Source organism: Ursus americanus, chromosome 8 (genome assembly GCF_024610735.1).
Source record: "Ursus americanus isolate L20-20 chromosome 8, mUrsAme1.1.p, whole genome shotgun sequence".
Classification (NCBI taxonomy): domain Eukaryota; kingdom Metazoa; phylum Chordata; class Mammalia; order Carnivora; family Ursidae; genus Ursus; species Ursus americanus.
In genome coordinates, this window is record NC_142134.1 from 15,872,828 (window position 1) to 15,893,710 (window position 20,883).

The window sequence follows — 20,883 nt, forward strand, 5'->3', positions numbered from 1 at the left end:
CTAGCAAGGGAAACAAACATTCGTGTCCAAGAGGCAGAGAGGACCCCTCCCAAGCTCAACCATGACAAACCTACGCCACGTCATGTCATAGTGAAATTTGCAAATATTAGATGCAAGGATACAGTATTGAAAGCGGCCAGGGCAAAGAAATTTCTCACGTACCAAGGCAAAAGCATCAGAATTACATCAGACCTGTCTACACAGACCTGGAATGAGAGAAAGGGTTGGGGGAGCATTTTTAAAGCTCTTTCAGAGAAAAACATGCAGCCAAGGATCCTTTATCCAGCAAGGCTGTCATTCAGAATTGATGGAGAAATAAAGACATTTCAGAATCACCAGTCACTAACCAATTTTGTAACCACGAAACCAGCCCTACAGGAGATATTACAGGGGGTTCTATAAAAGTAAAAAGGCCCCAAGAGTGATACAGAACAGAAAGTCACAGCCAATACAAAAAAAGACTTTACTGGCAACATGGCAACATTAAAATCATATCTCTCAGTAATCAGTCTTAATGTAAATGGTTTGAACCATCCCATAAAACGCCACAGGGTTGCAGATTGGATAAAAAGAAATGACCCATCCATTTGCTGTCTACTGTCATTTCAAACCCAAAGATGCATTCAGACTGAGAGTAAGGGGATGGAGTACCATCTTTCACGCAAATGGACCTCAAAAGAAAAGCTGGGGTAGCAATTCTCATATCAGATAAATTGGATTTTAAACTACAGACTATAGTTAGAGACGCAGAAGGGCACTATATTATTCTTAAGGGAAGTATTCAACAAGTGGATATGACAATTATAAATATATATGCCCCCAACAGGGGAGCAGCAAGATACACAAGCCAACTCTTATCCAGAATAAAGAGACATATAAATGAAAATACATTAATAGTAGGGGACCTCAACACTCCACTATCAGAAATAGACAGAACACCCTGGCAAAAACTAAGCAAAGAATCAAAGGCTTTGAATGCCATACTCGACGAGTTGGACCTCATAGATATATATAGAACACTACACCCCAAAACCAAAGAATACTCATTCTATTCTAATGCCCATGGAACATTCTCAAGAATAGACCATGTTCTGGGACACAAAACAGGTCTCAACCGATACCAAAAGATTGAATTATCCCCTGCATATTCTCAGACCACAACGCTCTGAAATTGGAACTCAACCACAAGGAAAAATTTGGAAGAAACTCAAACACTTGGAGACTAAGAACCATCCTGCTCAGGAATGACTCGATAAACCAGGAAATCAAAAATCAAATTAAACAATTTATGGAGACCAATGAGAATGAAAATACAACAGTCCAAAACCTATGGGATACTGCAAAGGCAGTCCTAAGGGGGAAATACATAGCCATCCAAGCCTCACTCAAAAGAATAGAAAAATCTAAAATGCAGTTTTTATATTCTCACCTCAAGAAGCTGGAACAGCAACAGAGGGACAGGCCTAATCCACGCACAAGGAAGCAGCTGACCAAAATTAGAGCTGAAATCAATCAAGCAGAAACCAGAAGTACAGTAGAGCAGATCAACAGGACTAGAAGCTGGTTCTTTGAGAGAATCAATAAAATTGACAGACCACTGGCAAGACTTATCCAAAAGAAAAGAGAAAGGACCCAGATTATTAAAATTATGAATGAAAAAGGAGAGGTCACGACGAACACCATTGAAATTGGAAGGATTATTAGAAATTTTTATCAACAGCTATATGCCAATAAACTAAGCAATCTGGAAGAGATGGAATCCTTCCTGGAAACCTATAAACTACCAAGATTGAAACTGGAAGAAATTGATTCCTTAAACAGGCCAATTAATTATGAAGAAATTGAGTCAGTGATAAACAACCTTCCAAATAACAAAACTCCAGGCCCGGACGGTTTTCCTGGGGAATTCTACCAAACATTCAAAGAAGAAATAATACCTATTCTCCTAAAGCTATTTCAAAAAATAGAAACAGAAGGAAAGCTACCAAACTCATTCTATGAGGCCAGTATTACATTGATCCCCAAACCAGGCAAAGACCCCATCAAAAAGGAGAATTACAGACCGATTTCCCTAATGAATATGGACGCCAAAATCCTCAACAAGATACTTGCTAATAGAATCCAACAGTACATTAAAAGGATTATCCATCACGATCAAGTGGGATTCATACCTGGGATGCAAGCATGGTTCAATATTCGCAAATCAATCAGCGTGATACATCATATCAACAAGAAAAGACTCAGGAACCATATGATCCTCTCAATCGATGCCGAAAAAGCATTTGACAAAATACAGCATCCTTTCCTGATTAAAACCCTTCAGAGTGTAGGAATAGAAGGTACATTTCTCAATCTCATAAAAGCCATCTATGAAAAGCCTACTGCAAATATTATTCTCAATGGGGAAAAGCTGGAAGCCTTTCCCTTAAGATCAGGAACTCGACAAGGATGCCCACTCTCGCCACTATTATTCAACATAGTACTAGAAGTCCTTGCAACAGCAATCAGACGACAAAAAGGGATCAAAGGTATTCAAATTGGCAAAGAAGAAGTCAAAATGTCTCTCTTCGCAGATGACATGATACTCTATATGGAAAACCCAAAAGAATCCACTCCCAAACTATTAGAAGTTATAGAGCAATTCAGTAACGTGGCAGGATACAAAATAAATGCTCAGAAATCAGTTGCATTTCTATACACGAATAACGAGACCGAAGAAAGAGAAATTAGGGAATCCATCCCATTTACAATAGCACCAAAAACCATACGTTACCTTGGAATTAACTTAACCAGAGACGTAAAGGACCTATATTCTAGAAACTATAAATCACTCTTGAAAGACATTGAGGAAGACATAAAAAGATGGAAAGATATTCCATGCTCATGGATCGGAAGAATTAACATAGTTAAAATGTCCATGCTACCCAGAGCAATCTACACTTTCAATGCTATCCCGATCAAAATACCAAGGACATTTTTCAAAGAACTGGAACAAACAGTCCTTAAATTTGTATGGAAACAGAAAAGGCCCCGAATCTCCAAGGAACTGTTGAAAAGGAAAAACAAAGCTGGGGGCATCACAATGCCGGATTTCGAGCTGTACTACAAAGCTGTGATCACAAAGACAGCATGGTACTGGCACAAAAACAGACACATAGACCAGTGGAACAGAATAGAGAGCCCAGAAATGGACCCTCGGCTCTTTGGGCAACTAATATTTGATAAAGCAGGAAAAAACATCCGGTGGGAAAAAGACAGTCTCTTCAATAAATTGTGCTGGGAAAATTGGACAGCTACATGCAAGAGAATGAAACTTGACCACTATCTCACACCATACACAAAAATAAACTCCAAATGGATGAAAGACCTCGATGTGAGACAGGAATCCATCAAAATTCTAGAGGAGAACATAGGCAGCAACCTCTATGACATCGGCCAAAGCAACCTTTTTCATGACTCACCCCAAAGGCAAGAGAAACAAAAGATAAAATGAATTTATGGGACTTCATCAAGATTAAAAGTTTCTGCACATCCAAGGAAACAGAAAAACTAAGAGGCAGCTCACGGAATGGGAGAATATATTTGCAAATGACACTACAGATAAAGGACTGGTATCCAAGATCTACAAAGAACTTCTCAAACTCAATACACGAGAAACAAATAAACAAATCAAAAAATGGGCAGAAGATATGAACAGACACTTTTCCAATGAAGACATACAAATGGCTAACAGACACATGAAAAAATGTTCAAAATCATTAGCCATCAAGGAAATTCAAATCAAAACCACACTGAGATACCACCTTACGCCAGTTAGAATGGCAAAAATAGACAAGGCAAGAAACAACAATTGTTAGAGAGGATGTGGAGAAAGGGGATCCCTCCTACATTGTTGGTGGGAATGCAAGTTGGTACAGCCACTCTGGAAAACAGTGTGGAGGTCCCTTAAAAAGTTAAAAATTGAGCTACCCTATGATCCAGCCATTGCACTACTGGGTATTTACCCCAAAGATACAGACGTAGTGAAGAGAAGGGCCATATGCACCCCAATGTTCATAGCAGCAATGTCCACAATAGCTAAATTGTGGAAGGAGCCGAGATGCCCTTCAACAGATGACTGGATTAAGAAGCTGTGGTCCATATATACAATGGAATATTACTCAGCTATCAGAAAGAACGAGTTCTCAACATTTGCTACAACATGGACAGCACTGGAGGAGATAATGCTAAGTGAAATAAGTCAAGCAGAGAAAGACAACTATTATATGATTTCTCTCATCTATGGAACATAAGAACTAGGATGATCGGTAGGGGAAGAAAGGGATAAAGAAAGGGGGGGGTAATCAGAAGGGGGAATGAAACATGAGAGACTATGGACTATGAGAAACAAACTGAGGACTTCAGAGGGGAGGGGGTGGGGGAATGGGTAGGTCGGTGATGGGTAGTAAGGAGGGCACGTATTGCATGGTGCACTGGGTGTTATACACAACTAATGAATCATCGAGCCTTACATCGGAAACCGGGGATGTACTGTATGGTGACTAACATAATATAATAAAAAATCATTAAAAAATAAAAAATAAAAAAAAAAAAAGAAAATGAAACCATAAACATTCTCCTTTTGGAGAATACACAGCTTGCTAAAAACTAACTGGGGGAAAAATAAATAAAAATAAAAGATTTTAAGAACATAAAAAATCTTCATAATAGAACATATTCCATTTATTTTAGTCCAACTGAAAAAAATCTCCCTTGTAAAGTACATTGTGTTTTAACTATATTTGTTATGTAACATCATCCTTAATTGGATATCATCATTCACCTTTCCCCCTCACACAAGATTCAAAACACTTAAGCATCTCTTGGAAGCTAACTTCAAAATGACATTTCAGTATTGAAAGAGGTTCCCCGATTCCCCATCTGTCCAACAAGTGGGAGGTACACAAGAAAAGAAACATGATATTGTTAATGCACCCAAGTTCTGAAGTACTATCATGCTGATCTGATCATGGTGTAGGTTTCCGCCTCAAGCTTGGCAGGAAATGTTTGATTTCTTTTTGCTGAGTGAAGCCATTTTATTAGCATTGGCAGTATAAAATAACAGAATAGGGGGCAGACAGCCCACTAGTTTAGGCCTTAGCTTCTGTAACAGATCTGAGAGGTAAGATATAAGGAGAGACCTTTTAAGGTCATTGACTCATAGCTAAAAAATGTTCTTGTTAAGTTTCAGTTGAGCAATCAAATCACTTAGACACAAGGCATTATCCCTAAAATTGCTTACTTTTTTAAACCTAATTCTGTATCTTACTGCCCATTCTGACATCTTCTTTATCGAAAACTACAGCCAGGAGCCTAATAAACCAACGTTATCAGTACATAAAGGTTTCTGGCTGGTTCTCACCAAAGAGAATGCTTTCGTACCCATGTCATGTAACAAGGTCATGTGTAGTGCACATGACCACCGACAGTGAACTGCACTGCCCGAAAGCACTGGGTCCTGGGAAATAGTTCTTCTTCACAAGGTCATTTTTTACTCTTAAAGGTTTTATATTATGTTAGTATATGACACTGATTATTAGCTGCTAATTGCTTGTGTGGTAATGAGTATAATTAGCACATTATGTTGATTCTGTCTTTGAGATGTGGTTTTATACATTTATTGAAGGTAAATTAGAACCACCCTTGAGCAGTACTACTGTGGAAAGCAATGGCTAAGAAGACCTGAAGAATTCTCTTCTATTACACTCAATCTCAAAACGGCTGTTGTTTCTTTCCCTGGAAGGACCTCTAATTCTACCCAAAGTGTAAACATAAACAAAATCTGGTTTACCTTGAGTGACAAATTGTAATTCCTTACAGATTCTCTTGAGTTTAGATATAGGGGAGATTTAATTCTCCAACAAAGGGAAAGGACTATTAGAAAATAAAATCAATGGACAGTCCATTTAAAGATTTCTCTGTTAAATTTTTTGTTACTACAGTCAGCCCTAGATTATCTGCATTTGGACAGTCTATTAGTCAAAAGAATTCTCAAAAGCTATTAAACAATGATACTAAATATTTCTTAATATTATAAAAACAAAATCACAAATAAAAGGCACTAATAATTTGGTTTAAAACTTCTATTTATTGTTACAGTAAGAAAATAGTCTAATAATATGAGGCAAGATGGTTAACTACAGGTTTTCTTTTTACTCTGCATACAAGTTAATGTCTAAAATAGGTTACCAAAAAAATAAATTATAGAGGCTATATATTTCTTTACAGACATAATGTAATTATAATTACATTATAATTGTATTACAAAAGTATTATTATATCTAATATTTTATAAAACTTTTTCTCATAACCATTCAATGGACAAATTCATTTATCATCTTTAAAAACTAATGTGCTTAATATAGGTTTTCCCTCTCCCTAGCATCTATGTCCAGAAAGCTTGACTTTGTATATTTATTAAAAAAATATGTGTACATGTAAATGACAAGAAAATAGCCTGCTATATAAAGTATGTTATAAGCTACATATAAATAGATTCAGTTCAATCTCTAATTGCTACCACTGAAATAGTATGTAATAATTAATGTCTGTAACAAGACTCTGAATGATTGAAAGCAATATAATCCAAACTCTGCTAACACTTGAGTCTTTAAAATTTGATAAACTAAATATGGCAAAGTAACCTTTTTTCTTTTCTATAGAATTTATGTTGGCTAGGGATAAAATGGGGGACTCATATATATAGGAACATTTATTATTTTTAGAAAAACCAAACTATTTAAAAATTAATAATCAATAACATAACGTTATAGTTACTAACTCAACAAATAACAAACAAGCAAACCAACTTCAATTCTATAACATGGCCATTTAATGATAGTGGGAGATGACAAAAGGGAATTACATAAAGAAGGTAAAGAACAGGAAGAGAAGGAAGGAAGGGAGAGAGGAATAAAGCCGAGAGAAAGCAAGGGAGGGAGAGGGATTGGTGGAAAGGAGGAAGAAATTAGAAAGATGATAAATAAGAGAAACAGAAATCATTTAAATCTAACATTCACTTATTAAAGTGCTCATAATGTCTCCTTGAAAAAGACTCTTTCTGCTTGCTATTGACATTTAACTATAATTTTCTATTACTCAGTTCTAAAACAGGAGTCTGACTGAAAAATCTGATGGATTAATGAAGTGCTTCTCTCCTTGGCACCAAGGTTCACACTAGATCATATCTCAAATCTTAGAATAGTTCTAAAATAAAGGGAAAGGGAGGGTATGTGTTGTGATGAGCACGGGGGTTCTATGCAACTGATGAATCGTTGAACACTACATCAAAAACTAATGATGTACTACATGCTGGCTAATTGAACATAATGATAAAAAAAATAAAGGGAAAGATTTTTACCTACAAGAATAAGGTGTGTATGTGTGTGTGATATATATATATATATATATAATATATATTTCCTTGCTGTATTTATGCCTCTCTCTATATATACATTTATAGAGAGAGAGTCCTAAAATCAACTTACGGGGTTGTGATTCCCATGGAAAAAAAAAAAAGAGCTAGAATAGAAAATAGAGTGCAGCAAAAATAATGCTGCTTTCTGAAACTTTGTTTCAGTAGTGTTTATGTTCATAAATGTTCTTTCACCTTGCTTTAAAATATATTTTTATTATAAAATTTCATGATAAAGAAAATAAATATTATTGCTACAATAACAATACTGGAAAAGAAATGATTTACTGTGGGAGTTCTTAGTAATGTTTTTTGCATAATTTTAATGGATGTATATATTAACACAATTAGTGTTCCTGTTTCCTGTCTCCACTTTGCATACTTATATTCTAATTATGGACACAATTATCAGATTTCCAAGCTAAGTTAGTATGATTTCATTAAAAGAAACAATGAAATAAGGTTAAAACTTAAAAATTTCCTATTAATATACTCTTACCTGTTGGTAATCCTTTTCCTCTCAATCGGTCTCGAATAGCTTGGCTTCGATCAGGCTTTTGTTCACTGTTATGGGAAAGTTGATCCGTCTGTACACAGATAATAAAAAATCAAGTTTGACAAAACAATCTCCCTTTCATTTTCATGGTAATTATCTACAGAATGACACTAGTTAGACAATTTTTGTGGAGTATAGCATTAAGTAAAGACATTCCACATTTGCTATTGTTATTTTGTTTTCCTTTGTAGGGTTTATGTAGCTCAGTTCAGGCCAATTCATCTTCGGGAAATGAAAGGCAAGACAGAGTTGTAGAAGAATTATCTGCTAACTAGGGAACAAAGTTAGCAAACTGAAGTAGTAAAATGAGTTCCATCTGAAAACAGTCAACTAGAGGAATTCTTTTTTTCCTAACTGATAACTAAATGTAGTTTAGTTAGTCGAGTTCAATTATGATTTTAAAAACACATTAATTCTGGTATAATAAGGCTTTCTCCTGATTATAACTAAGCACTGAGGGTATTGACTTAAACTATTTTCAAAAGTAATTTTCTAGATTTTTTTCTGCCAGAAATTACATTTGAGAAATGCTTTAAACCAAATGGAAATATTGAGTGATGACGATTAAATTTACATCAATGCTCTTTTGAATCTCCTTTATAACAAAAGGAATAGACTTAAGCTTTACTAACTTTAACCGAGGGTACTCATTTAAAATAAAGCATATCCTTTTTTTCCTCCCTAGCTGCTCAAAACTTGGCTGCCATCATGAATGACACAGTAACTATCCAGACCAGGAAGTTCATGACCAACCGACTACTTCAGCTGAAACAAATGGTCACTGATGCTCTTCATCCTGGAAAGGTAACAGTACCTAAGACAGAGATTTGGGAAAAACCAGCCAAAATGTACAAAACCACACCAGATGTCATCTTTGTGTTTGGACTCAGAGCCCATTTTGGTGGTGGCAAAACAGCTGGCTTTGACATGATTTATGGTTCTGTGGATTATGCAAAGAAAAATGAACACAAACACAGACTGGCAAGGCAGACCCATATGAGAAGAAAAAGACCTCAAGAAAACAGCTAAAGGAAAACAAGAACAGAATGAAGAAAGTCAGGGGGACTGCAAAAGCCAATGTTGGCGCTGGCAAAAAGAAAAGGAAGTGTCTAGCAGTGAGCTGGAGATTGGACAACAGAAGGAGTAAGGATTCTGCAGCGACTTTATCTGTGGTAATTATGCAGATTTTTCTTGAGAGGATTAATAAACAAAGAACTTTTAAAAAGTTAATAAAGAATATCAGAGGGGAGGTGCATGAGGGGATGGGTGAAATAGGCAAAGGGGATTAAGAGTACACTTATGATGGGCGGTTGAGCACTAAGCAATGATGTATAGAATTGTTCAATCGCTATACTGTATACCTGAAATTAATCTAACACTGTATGTTAACCATACTGGAATTAAAAATTAAAAAAAGTATTAATGGAAAAAAAGTATATTCCCTTTAAAAAATAAAAGCATATCAAATTTGATCAAATTCCACATTTTAAGGGATGAAAAATTAGAACACTGGGTTTATACAGATGATTGAGTAGAAGCTTCAAGAAATAAATGAAGGAGAGATATTGATGAAATTACTTAAATCTGGCATCAAGAGCATGCATACATGTTTGTTCACACACACATATATACACAATCATTTTCCTCCATTAGTTGGAGAATGTGAGAAATCAATATTCCTCCATTAGTGAAACTTGTTTGAATATGGATTAAAAATCCACTATGGTAGTAGTTTAAGGTAGTACATTCAAGGTATTATGTTTCCTACTTATAAGAAGACTTAAACGGAAATATTTCTGGAATGATGTCATCCTTTAAATTACATAAATGATACTAGTAGTGAATTGCATGATGTTGTCAGTAACTGAAGAGCTAAGGAACACTCTGCATCTTCGGGAATCCCTGCATTGATGCTACTATTAATAATAGCTGCCATTTATTGAGACATTTCCATAAAGCAGGCACTGCTTTAGGTGTTTTACATACTTTATTTAATCCTCAAAACCCCTTATGTGGTAGGGTTATTATCCTTGTACTACAGACAAAGAGAGAAATAGCAAGAAAACTTCTAAGAACCTTGAATCAGCACTGAAATAATTATCTTCACAACTGTTCAGTAATACAAGTGGATGGTATGTGTTACTATTCCTATTTTACAGATAAGTAAAATCGAGGTCAAAGATGCTGTAGCATTAAATCAGTAGAAGAACAAAGACAAGTAAGCTGGCCTGCCGACTTCACACTCTATGCTAACTTTAAGTAGATAAGAATCATGGTCACTTGAAATGAATTTCACCCTAAGTAAAAGACTAACTCATTCTATCTGCTTCTGGAGGCAACAACAGCTTCAGGGGAGCAAATTGGCTAAGAGCTTGGGCTTTGGGGTCAGAGATCCAGGCTGCAACTGTGTCTGTCATTTACAAAGTGCATGGTCATGCTGCAGATTATTTCATCTCTCTAACCTTTAGTTTCTTTATCTCTAAAACGAGGATAAAAGTATGTCTTGTAACCTGAGATTGTTACGATGAACAAATGTGGGAAAGCACTTAAGCCACTTAGCACAGTGCCTGGCATAAAACAAATATTAAAAAACAAAACAAAACAACGGTAGCTGTTGGAGCTCTGTCTGTTGGGTGATGTCCAGGAGACTAGAAAGAGCAACAGAAAAATGAGGGGAACAATGTTATTTCTTCTTAGTAGAAATTTTCCTCTGGAAAGGCAGGCTATCTGTATATTAATTCCAACTGACCCTTCTATTCTTCTCTCCTACTAAACAATACCACAACACGTCCCATATCAGACTTAATACTGTTCCTCAAACATACCCCGCTCTTTCCTATTCACAGCACTCATCCAGACTTCCTTCCCTGTCTAGATTGCTTTCTATCAGACTATTGGAATTAGTTCAAAGTGCTATTTTTTCAATGCATTCATAATTTATATACTTCCCCTCAAAACTTCATAGTTTTTAAAATTCTTCCTTATTGCTTTTCATACCTTCCTCTGAATTCTGTAATTGAGCAAATGATTGTAGAACTTTAAATAAGAGCTCTTAGAAGGAAGAGCAAATATTTTATTCAAATTTGTATCTTCTGTAGTATCTAGACAGGTTTCACATGTAGATAAGCAATATACAGTTACTGTAATAAACTGACTTAAATACTAAATGTAAAGAGATAGAGATCTTTTATCTAATATGGGCAACAATTCGAAGGACAAAAGAATTCCATGGAGGAATATTTCTTCATGGAAAGAAGGAAGAAAAAATAACTGCAGCAATTTTACTATAGGGATAAAATCAGCAAGACAAAAGTCTTAAGAGGAGATGTGGTAAAATAGAAAGATCCCTGGACTAATAGGAAACATATGTCCGATAAGCTGTGTGAGTCTTAATTTACTTATTTATAAAGTGAAGGAATTAGTACAGATCACTGTTTCTCAAAGGAAGTTTTATAAAACATTAGTATTATGAGAAAATCTGTTAAAAATAAAAGAAGACCCAAATAAGTTTGGGAAATGTTTTACCTACATGCGTTTCTACTCTTGAAGGTGAGTAATATAGTCTAGTGTATTAAAGGCTCTGAGAAGTTCTGCAATGAAAATACATTTTAATTTCTCTTAAACAGGTTTTCCGCAAAATTATTTGATCACAAAGAAATTTTTAAAACAAAACTGTATTTAATAATACGTAGGAAACTTTGGTCTGGATAGAGGGCTTTCATGGATTTTTAGTAGCTTTACCTTTGTTCCAAAAAAAAATCAGATGCAGGAATATAAACAAATACGTAAATTAAAACTGGAGCAGCTTTAGTTAAGGAGGGGAAATAAGCAGCCAAGAACCCATTCACTCTGCCTCTACTTCCTAGATTCCTTTCACTGCAGAAGTACAAAGGCCGCATGGGGTACAGTTTACAAACCATTTGCCTGGAAGAACCTATGAGCCTATTTCTTGTCAACTAGCGAACTGCATGGAATTTGGATATACCCCTGCCAGCTATACAACATCCTGGTTAAGATGGCAAAAATAAACCCCTAGGGAAGAAGTAAGAAGCCATCAAGAACACTGTGACAGTGGCAAATTTGTAGTTCACACAAAGAAGAAGGACCTCAGTCAGGTACCATAACTCAAAAGGGTAAGAGCAGATAAAGTCTGGATCTGTATCAGATATCAAAAACCAAGGAGTGTCCAAGTACTATATATATTCATGTCTTTTTGTCCCACCAGATAAAGTATAACACATGATTTGCAGAGGTGGGACTATAGATACAGGGTTTGTTATTTGTGGATTTGTTCATATCTATGGCAAGAGAGAGTGGGAGAGTCCAGGTCTTGGGGCAATCTAGCAGGGATACAAACATGTGTCACCCCCTACATCCAGGTGACAGTGTCCATAGAAGGTGGGAAGGGTTTTGGGAATACTCAAGGGGTTCAGACAAGTAAGTAGCCAAGAAATATGTATAAAGCAACAGAAAGTGCATCATTATTATTATTTTTAAAGATTTTATTTATTTATTTGACAGAGAGAGACAGCCAGCGAGAGAGGGAACACAAGCAGGGGGAGTGGGAGAGGAAGAAGCAGGCTCTTAGTGGAGGAGCCTGATGTGGGGCTCGATCCCGGAACGCTGGGATCACGCCCTGAGCCGAAGGCAGACGCTTAACGACTGCGTCACCCAGGTGCCCCCAGAAAGTGCATTATTAATACTGAAACCCATTTTGTATGTCAATGCATTTTTCACAATAGACAAAACCACTTGCTGGAAGCTCTTTACCATGTAAAAAAAGGAGGCAAGAGCAGACATTTTCAGCTCTAATATGTTCTAAAATAAGAAAAATTCTCATAAAATCTAGGAGACTAAGTTATTGCAACAGGCTTCTAAATTTTAAGTCCTATTTCAAATAAACAACATTAGAACAAGAAATTTAATGTCCTGTTCCTAGACTTCATTGAAAAATACTACCTACAGTATCTTTAAAAAATTTTTTGTGATATTCTGCTAAATTTTAAAATAGGACTATATGTACCAGCTGGAACTGTAGCTTACCCCAGAAAGATTTCCCAGAACCAGTTTTACCAACTGTTTCACATAGGAAAATGAGGGTGCACAATTGCTATTCCTAATGTGGGCACTGCAAGCATCCAGAACAGTCCGAACAGAAACTCGAGCATAAATAACATCTTCACACATTCCAAGCAGTATGCTGTTGAGATGATCTCCAAGCTTGATAGGCTGAATATAAAGAAAGGAAAAGCCATTTTGGTTAAGTGTGTGTAAATCTCATCCAACATGAAATAAGTCATTTCAGGAGTCACAGGAACCACACCAAACGCACTTCAAATACTTGGAGGAAAGGAACTCCTTATCTAGCAGCATATATATTTTACTACATTTTACCTTTTCATAACCCCAAAAAATTATTAGCAGAAGATGGTTAACATACCTCTTCCAAGATAGGAAGTATTAGAGAGAGACTCAGGGTTTTTTTGTATGATAAAGAAATGGAATTCCTCAGGTATTCAAATATTTTGGTAGGCATTACGTGAATGTGTGTGTGTGTGTGTGTGTGTGTGTGTGTGTGTGTGTGTGTATGCACGTTTTAAGTGAACAAATGATTTCCTAACAGTCAAAAAAAATGTAATATATTCAATATATATTAAATATAATTTGACACTGATGATAACTTGGATTTCAAATATGGCAATGACTTCAGATCATTTAAATGTAAGTTCTCATTATGCTGGTGAAACAGAGAAACTGGAATGTAAGATTTTTTAATTAGTTGACATGATTTGTAGAATATTCTACCCAAATGTCCAATAAGTATACTAAAAAATGCAAATTAAAACCACAAAAAGAAGCCACTACACAATTCAACAGAACGGCTAAAAATAAAAAGACTAATAATCTGAAGTACTGATAAGAGAAAAACATTGTTGGTGGGAGTTTAAACTGGTACAACCACTTTGGTGAAAGCATGTTTTTCCTGTGACCCTTCCTTTCCACTTCTCATCCATTTGGTTATTATGTCATCCTTTAGATCTCTGCTTAGATGCAGTGCCCTTTAATTAACTCACCTAACCCTCTAAGTCTAGTTAGAGGCTCCAACTCTGGTTTTCCACAGCACCCTCCGTTTCCCAACATAGCATTCACACGTTGTTATAATCAGTTATTTTTTTGCCTGTCCCTGTGGATGTACCCCACAGGCACGGGCCATTACCTTCCTAGTGTCTAGTACGGTGTCTGACACAAGATAGGGGCTTAATACTTTTGAAATGGTATTAAATATTTGCAAAATGATTACGATTTCTGATAGCAAAATACAAGTGAAAGCTTATACTTCTTCTCCAATTTATACATTATTGATTAAATTTTTGGTTGTCTGAAGAGTATAAAGTGTTAATTATAGGCTGTGATCACGTTTTACACCTAAGTTTGGTTGTACAATATATGACACCATTATTTCCAGTAATAATTTAACTTTTTCACCTATATTTATAACATTGAAACTGAAGAGAGAGAGTAAATACACAGTATTTTTCATGATACAAAAATGAGATCAAACCAAGTTGAAGATATCATCCATCTTTCGTGGATCGCAGGATCTCTGAATTTTGGAATAAAAGCCTAAAATGCTTGTTTACTTCTTAATTTGATAACAAAACAAAACAAAACAACCCTTATACCTAGGGTTGGTTTTTTTTTGACTTCAAAATGCCTAAAATAAAACCTAATTCTGTATATCTTCGCTTTGATGAAATACAGTTATTTTAAAATTTTCAATTACAATTTATTATTATTTTTATATTGGGTCTTCAGGAATCAGTTATTTTAGAAAATAAGGACTAGAAACAGTCCAGGGTCATCAGGGCCCAAGACTTCAGAAAGTGTTGCTTTAATGTTTGTGTCTGCTGCCATAGGCTTAGTGAAGTCTGATTTTGAAGTGTTAAGGAAAAAAAGTAATGAAATATAAACTATACTTTGAGATCTAGAGCTACTATTTCCATGTGTCTGCACTAAACAAGGTTATCACTTTAGTTCAAGAATGAATCATCAACATTTACAATCTCTCTTTCTTATCAGTCATTACATTAGAAGAAATACAGTGGACTCCCATTTCTTGTGGACTCCCATTTCTTTTGCTATAATTTTTGAAGAGGCCACTACATTTCACAGACTGAATTGTTGAAACATAAATAGTAATTGCTATAATTCTAAGAACATTCTGAGAACAATAATGCCTTTAGTACTTTATTATTTCATGCTGAGTATGGCATTGTTAATGTAAACCAACAGCATAGAAATGCTGGTATGCCTGATAACATGCTATAGAACATAAATATACAAGGAAGAGCTTTCTAAAAAGGGTAAAGTTGTACAGACGTGACAATCTGACTTACTTGGCTCTGAGGCACTTCGTGATCAGCCCCCCAATACAATGTCATTCCAAGAGAATAAATATGGATCTAGGAATAGAATTTAAAACATCATTTTATGGTAAAATAAAATTTAAAACTTTAGCAAGTACTAAAAAACCAATTTAGCAAGTACTGTATATTCATGACTTTTTTTTTGGTCCCAGATAAAGTATAACACATGATTTGAGAAAAATCATTATTTCATATTTTACATAAACGTGAGAGCTTAAAATAGAAAAGACTGGAAATTATCAGAACGATTTTTCCTCATAATTCCCCAGTCTATCATCTATGAATGATTTTTTTACTTATTTATTTTAAAGTTTCTTTATGCAAACTCATGCAAATGTATTTTCTTTTTTTTTTCTTCCTTTTTTTTTTAATTAAGTAATCTTTATGCCCAATGTGGGGCTCAAACTCATGACCCCAAGACTTGCATGCTCTATAGACTGAGCCAGCCAGGTGCCCCACAAATATCTATTTTTATAAATGTCAGAAGCTTTAACAATTACTCTGGACTTGGCCTTTTTAATTTAACAAGAGATATATATGATATAATTTTGTACATGCAGGTATTTCTCTTGAATTGATTCTCTGAGATTACAGATTAGAGGGTAAATCTTCTGTAGTTTTGACACACATCGTTGGATTCCCCTACACAGAAGTTGTATCATTTTGCATTTCTGCCAGCAACATATAAGAGATTTTTTTCACAAGCCTTGTCTATAGAATGTGCTACAAAGATCTAGATTTTTGCCAATGTGAAAAGAGGAAAAAAAAAATCTCATGGAAGTTTTTTTTTTCCCAATGAAGTTTTGATTAGCATTTTTCTTACTAAAAATGGATGGAGAAAGAAGCTGGGTGACAAAAGGTTTTTTTGCATTGTTTGTATGCTTCTTAAAGATTAGAAAAATAACAACACATTTTTATGCTGATAGGAGTGATCCAACAGGGAAAACTGGAACTGCAGGAGAGAACAGAGGTTGTTGGGAGAACATTGTTGAGGAAGTGGGAGGAGTGGAAGCTAAAGTGAAGAAGCTGGCTTTATGGAGGAGCACGGATGGTTCATCTGTGGTAAGGAGACAGGGAAGATGGGAATTTATGTGAGTAATCTGGTAGTGGGATCCTGAGGAAAAGTTTCTCCTGACTGCTTCTACTTCTTTCCTGTGAAACAGGAAGTGAGATGAAAGTGAGGACAGTTACTCTTGTAAGTAAACATTTCCCATTTATCTTCCTGTTACGAAATTTAGAGACTTTTAGCCCATCTCTATCAATACTGCATAATCTTACTACATGCATTTTTTTGCACCAGTCTTACTCCAGTACCATCTTATTTTCTTGCCATTTATTTTCACTTTGCTGTTATTTTCTCACCTTTATTTTTTAATCTCTAAACTGTCTCAAATCCTCTTTAGAAACAGGTGAGGTATGCACAAATAAAACTGTGTATCCTCTTACAATTTCCCAACACTTTAACCTACTCCAAATTTGTTTCCTCAATTATTCCAAACCCAGATTAGAAAAATTGTTCCTCTTTTCAAATATTTTCATTGTTCCCAATTAAAAAAAAAAAACAACAACCCAATTCTTCATAATGACAAACAGGACTCACTCTGACTTGCCTCCACCTCCTTCCTCTAGACAGATTTATAAGTTTTCCTTCTGTTATTACTCCTTCACATATCATAACCTAAACACTTCAGCACTACTAAATAATTCTCTGTTGCCAAAATAAACCCTTCTGTTTCTCAATTTTTCTTGGGTAGTTCTTTCTTTCTTTCTTCATCTGTCAATAAAATTCCTACACATTATTGATGGTCTAGAGACGAATGCCATATAAATTTTCCCAAACAGGATAAAGCATTCTCTTTCATGTACAGTTATATTTCATTCTCATCTCTAATGAAGCAGTTAACTAATATTGCCTTGAGATTGCATGGCTATGCATTTAATAGCAACAAAGCATAAATATCTTTGGGTGAAAAAAATCCTGAATTGTTTCTACTCACTCAACAAATTTTCAGAGCCTCTAAGAGGCAGATACTGCATAGAGTAATGGTTTTCCAACTTCAACACAGATCTGAATCATCTGGTAAAACGCAGACACGGGGTCCTACCTCTAGGTCTCCGATTTAGTAGATCTGGTGTGGGGTCTCAGAACTTGCTTTTCTAACAAGTTCCCATATAATGCTGATGCTGCTGGCTGGGGGACCCCACTCTGAGAACTACCAGGATAGAGCAGAGGGGAAATAACAATGAGTAGGACAGTCAGGGTCCATTCCATCTCAAACCTTCTACTATAGCAAACAAGACAAGATAATGTAATGTACAAGACAGTAGACAGAGAGCACAATTAGTGTAAAAGAAAGCTTTAGATCTATAGGAAAAGTTAGCCAGGCAATGAAGGGATGAGGCAAGAGCTGAGATGGCATGAAAGAGTACTGGAGGCTGAAGGAAAGGAATGTGCAAAGGCTAAGAAGAAAACAGGCACTTAGCACATCTAAGACACTGAAGTAGGTCTAGAATAGCTGAAGCATAGAGCTTGAGATAAAGAGTGCTCAGAGCAAAGGCTGCTGCAGCACACCCTCAAAGGCCACGATAAGGAGTATAGAGCTTCTTCAAGGGAAATGGAGAATCTGAATAATCTTAAGCAGCAAAAAAGCAAGATCAGATAAGGGGTTTCAAAAATGTATTGACTGTAGTTTAAAGAACAGACTGGACAGGGTCAACACTGGAGACAGGGAGATGATTAGAAAGTGTTTTCAGCATAGGTCATTCATGATGGACTAGACAAGGTATAATCACATTGCTGTATGCCAGATCTCTAGAACTTCTCCGTCTTGAAAAACTGAAACTCAATACCCACTAAACACAAATTCCTCCTTCCCTCTCTTACCAGCCCTGGGTAATCATGTTTCTACTTTCTGTTTCTATGGTCTAGCTATTTTAGATATGTCACAGGAGTATAATCATAAAGTATATGTCTTTGTGTGATTGGCTTATTTGCTTAGCATACGTCCATGTTGTAGCATGTGGCAGGATTTCCTTCTTTTTTCTTTATCCATTCATCCATCAATGGACATTTGAGTTGCTTCCTATGGGGTATTAAGAATAATGCTGCACTAAAAAAAAAAAAAAAAAAAGAATAATGCTGCACTGAATATGGGTATGCAAATATCTCTTCAAGATCTTGCTTTGAATTCTTTTGGATATATACCCAGGAGTGAGATTGTTGGACCACACAATAATCACACAGGAACGTTCACAGTTTTCCAAAATGGTTGCACCACTTCATATTCCTAAAAAGAGTGCACAAAGGTTGCTTTTTCTCTGCATCTTCGATAATACGTGCTATTTTCTGTTCTTTTAATAGTAGCCATCCTAGTGGATGTGACATAGATATCTCCACAACCCCAGCATTTAAAATGTTCAATTTAATGATGTTACTACATATTGGACTCTGGTACTACACAGTCCTGGAGTTTCTTTTTTAGTGATTTGCATACTGCCGGTGATATAACAATTATAATTGTCAAATTTATGGATGACTGAATAGACAAATGGGAAGGAGGGGAGAAAGGATGCATTAATAAGATTTAATATAGAGTAAGTATAATATATTACGTGTAAGGGAATTTGGTCTATTTTTTTTTTTTTTTAAGATTTTATTTTTAAGTAATCTCGATACCCAATGTGGAGCTCAAACTTAGAGCTACGAGATCAGGAGTCACATGCCCCCTTACTGAGCCAGCCAGGAGCCTCTGGTCTTTTTTTGACAAGTTCAGCTGAGGCTTCTGCGAGGGTTGGAGAGGTGAATTTCCAGTATTGTTCTTATAAAGATGACCCTTGACATTCAAGAAGCACAGAGATAATAGCAGCCATAATTCCTGACCTTTAGAGTGTAAGTTAGTGGCAATGAACATTTAAACTAAGAGTCCTTTAGTTTATCAGGGATATAGTACAAATCCCTGGGGCATATCAATATTCCTGAAGACAAATCACAACAAGAATTTGATTCAGGTTCCAATCCCATTAAATTGATTTCAAAAGAACTGTCAAATTAAGCACATCATTTGCTATGCAAGCAGGAAGTGAATAATTACCAAGTATACAGAAAAGCCAGAGGATCAAAAAGCTTAGTGTGACCTGTATAAACTTGTGTACTTTATAAAGAGGTGTGTTATCTTGAAAAGTAAAATTTTAAGGCAAATAAATGAAAGTGACTATTTATAGAGCTGGTAGTGAGGTAAATTTTTTTTTATACAACTGTACATACACAGTTTACAAAGCCAGTTCTATTGAATAAGAGAACATTTTTATGCATCAAGATCTTACTAAGCACTCATTATTCACAATACTGTGCTAGGCACTTAGTATTATTTTTAAAAAATAACAGTAAGCATGTATTGAATACTAGTTAATGACATATCCTTAACTCATTAAAGTCATGAAATGCAATTACCATCCTGTTTTTCAATACACCCCTGTCCCATTAAAATCAGAATACTGGAATAGTGATTTTTAATTTTAATTTCCATACTAACATTATCAAATTAGTATGTTTCCATAAATTTATTGCCCATTAGTTTTCAAATAAATATATGTTCTTTTGCCTCCGCCCCGGACCAAAAAAAGAATACTTGAATATATGACCATTCCTCTGACTTTTGCTTTATATTTACATTGCCAACAGGAATGGGATCAAGAAACTTGTTTTTGTCTTTATACTTAGAATTGCACTGGAGCTTTTGAGGCATGAGGTAAAGTAGAAGTTCCAATTAGATCCACTAAGAAATCTACTTACTTTAACATAATAATGGCAACAATCCTACACCCACCCTATCCCAGCCAGGGCTCCTAAATACTCAGCCTCATAATAGGGAGATGTCAAATCACTTCCTTGACCAGTTGTACCCAAACAGATGGCAGTTTACTTGTTTGGGTATCTTGATATTACAGGGCAAAATGCAAAAGCCTTCAGCAAATGAAAAGCACTTAACACACCTGAAATCTCTACAAAAAAGTACATGGTATCAATAAGGTTTAAAACCACAGGCATTGAGGCAGAAGCCAGAGGCAAGAGATGAATCTGAATTCAAACTAAAACGCTTCATTTATGAGAAGCACTTTTTTCTTTTATCGTGGATTTTAAATGCTTTCAAGAATTCATAAACACCTGTGCAAAACTTTTCAAAATTAGAAAAAACCCTACTGTAGTTCAGTAGAAATTTTTAAAACTAAGGCAGGCATGGCTTTATTGCAGTGTTTCTTAGTTTTTCGGAGGTCACCAGATCCACCTGAGAGACTGATAAAATTATGGACACTTTTCCTCAGAAGTGCTGCTGAGACATGCAAAACGGAGTCTGCTATTTCATTGGCTTGTAGATATCCTGAAGCTCAATGAAGATTTAGAGATCTTCGGGCCCCTGGGTGGCTCAGTTGGTTAAGCATCTGTCTTC

General features: G+C 35.7%; 1 protein-coding gene and 1 pseudogene across 14 annotated transcripts in view; one reads left to right on the forward strand and one right to left on the reverse strand.

Annotated features, from left to right (window-relative positions):
• The window catches only part of PTPN13 (protein tyrosine phosphatase non-receptor type 13), a 199,199-nt gene that overhangs the window by 102,095 nt on the left and 76,221 nt on the right, over positions 1-20,883 (reverse strand). For all 14 annotated transcript variants that reach the window (XM_045791283.2, XM_045791210.2, XM_045791325.2 and 11 more), the window contains 3 exons: positions 15,407-15,472; positions 13,053-13,238; positions 7,953-8,040 (listed from right to left, as the gene is read on the reverse strand). In XM_045791283.2, coding sequence (XP_045647239.1) covers positions 7,953-8,040; positions 13,053-13,238; positions 15,407-15,472 — 340 coding nt within the window. The remainder of the gene's footprint in view (positions 1-7,952; positions 8,041-13,052; positions 13,239-15,406; positions 15,473-20,883) is intronic.
• On the forward strand, positions 8,718-10,213 carry LOC123789348 (small ribosomal subunit protein eS24 pseudogene; annotated as a pseudogene).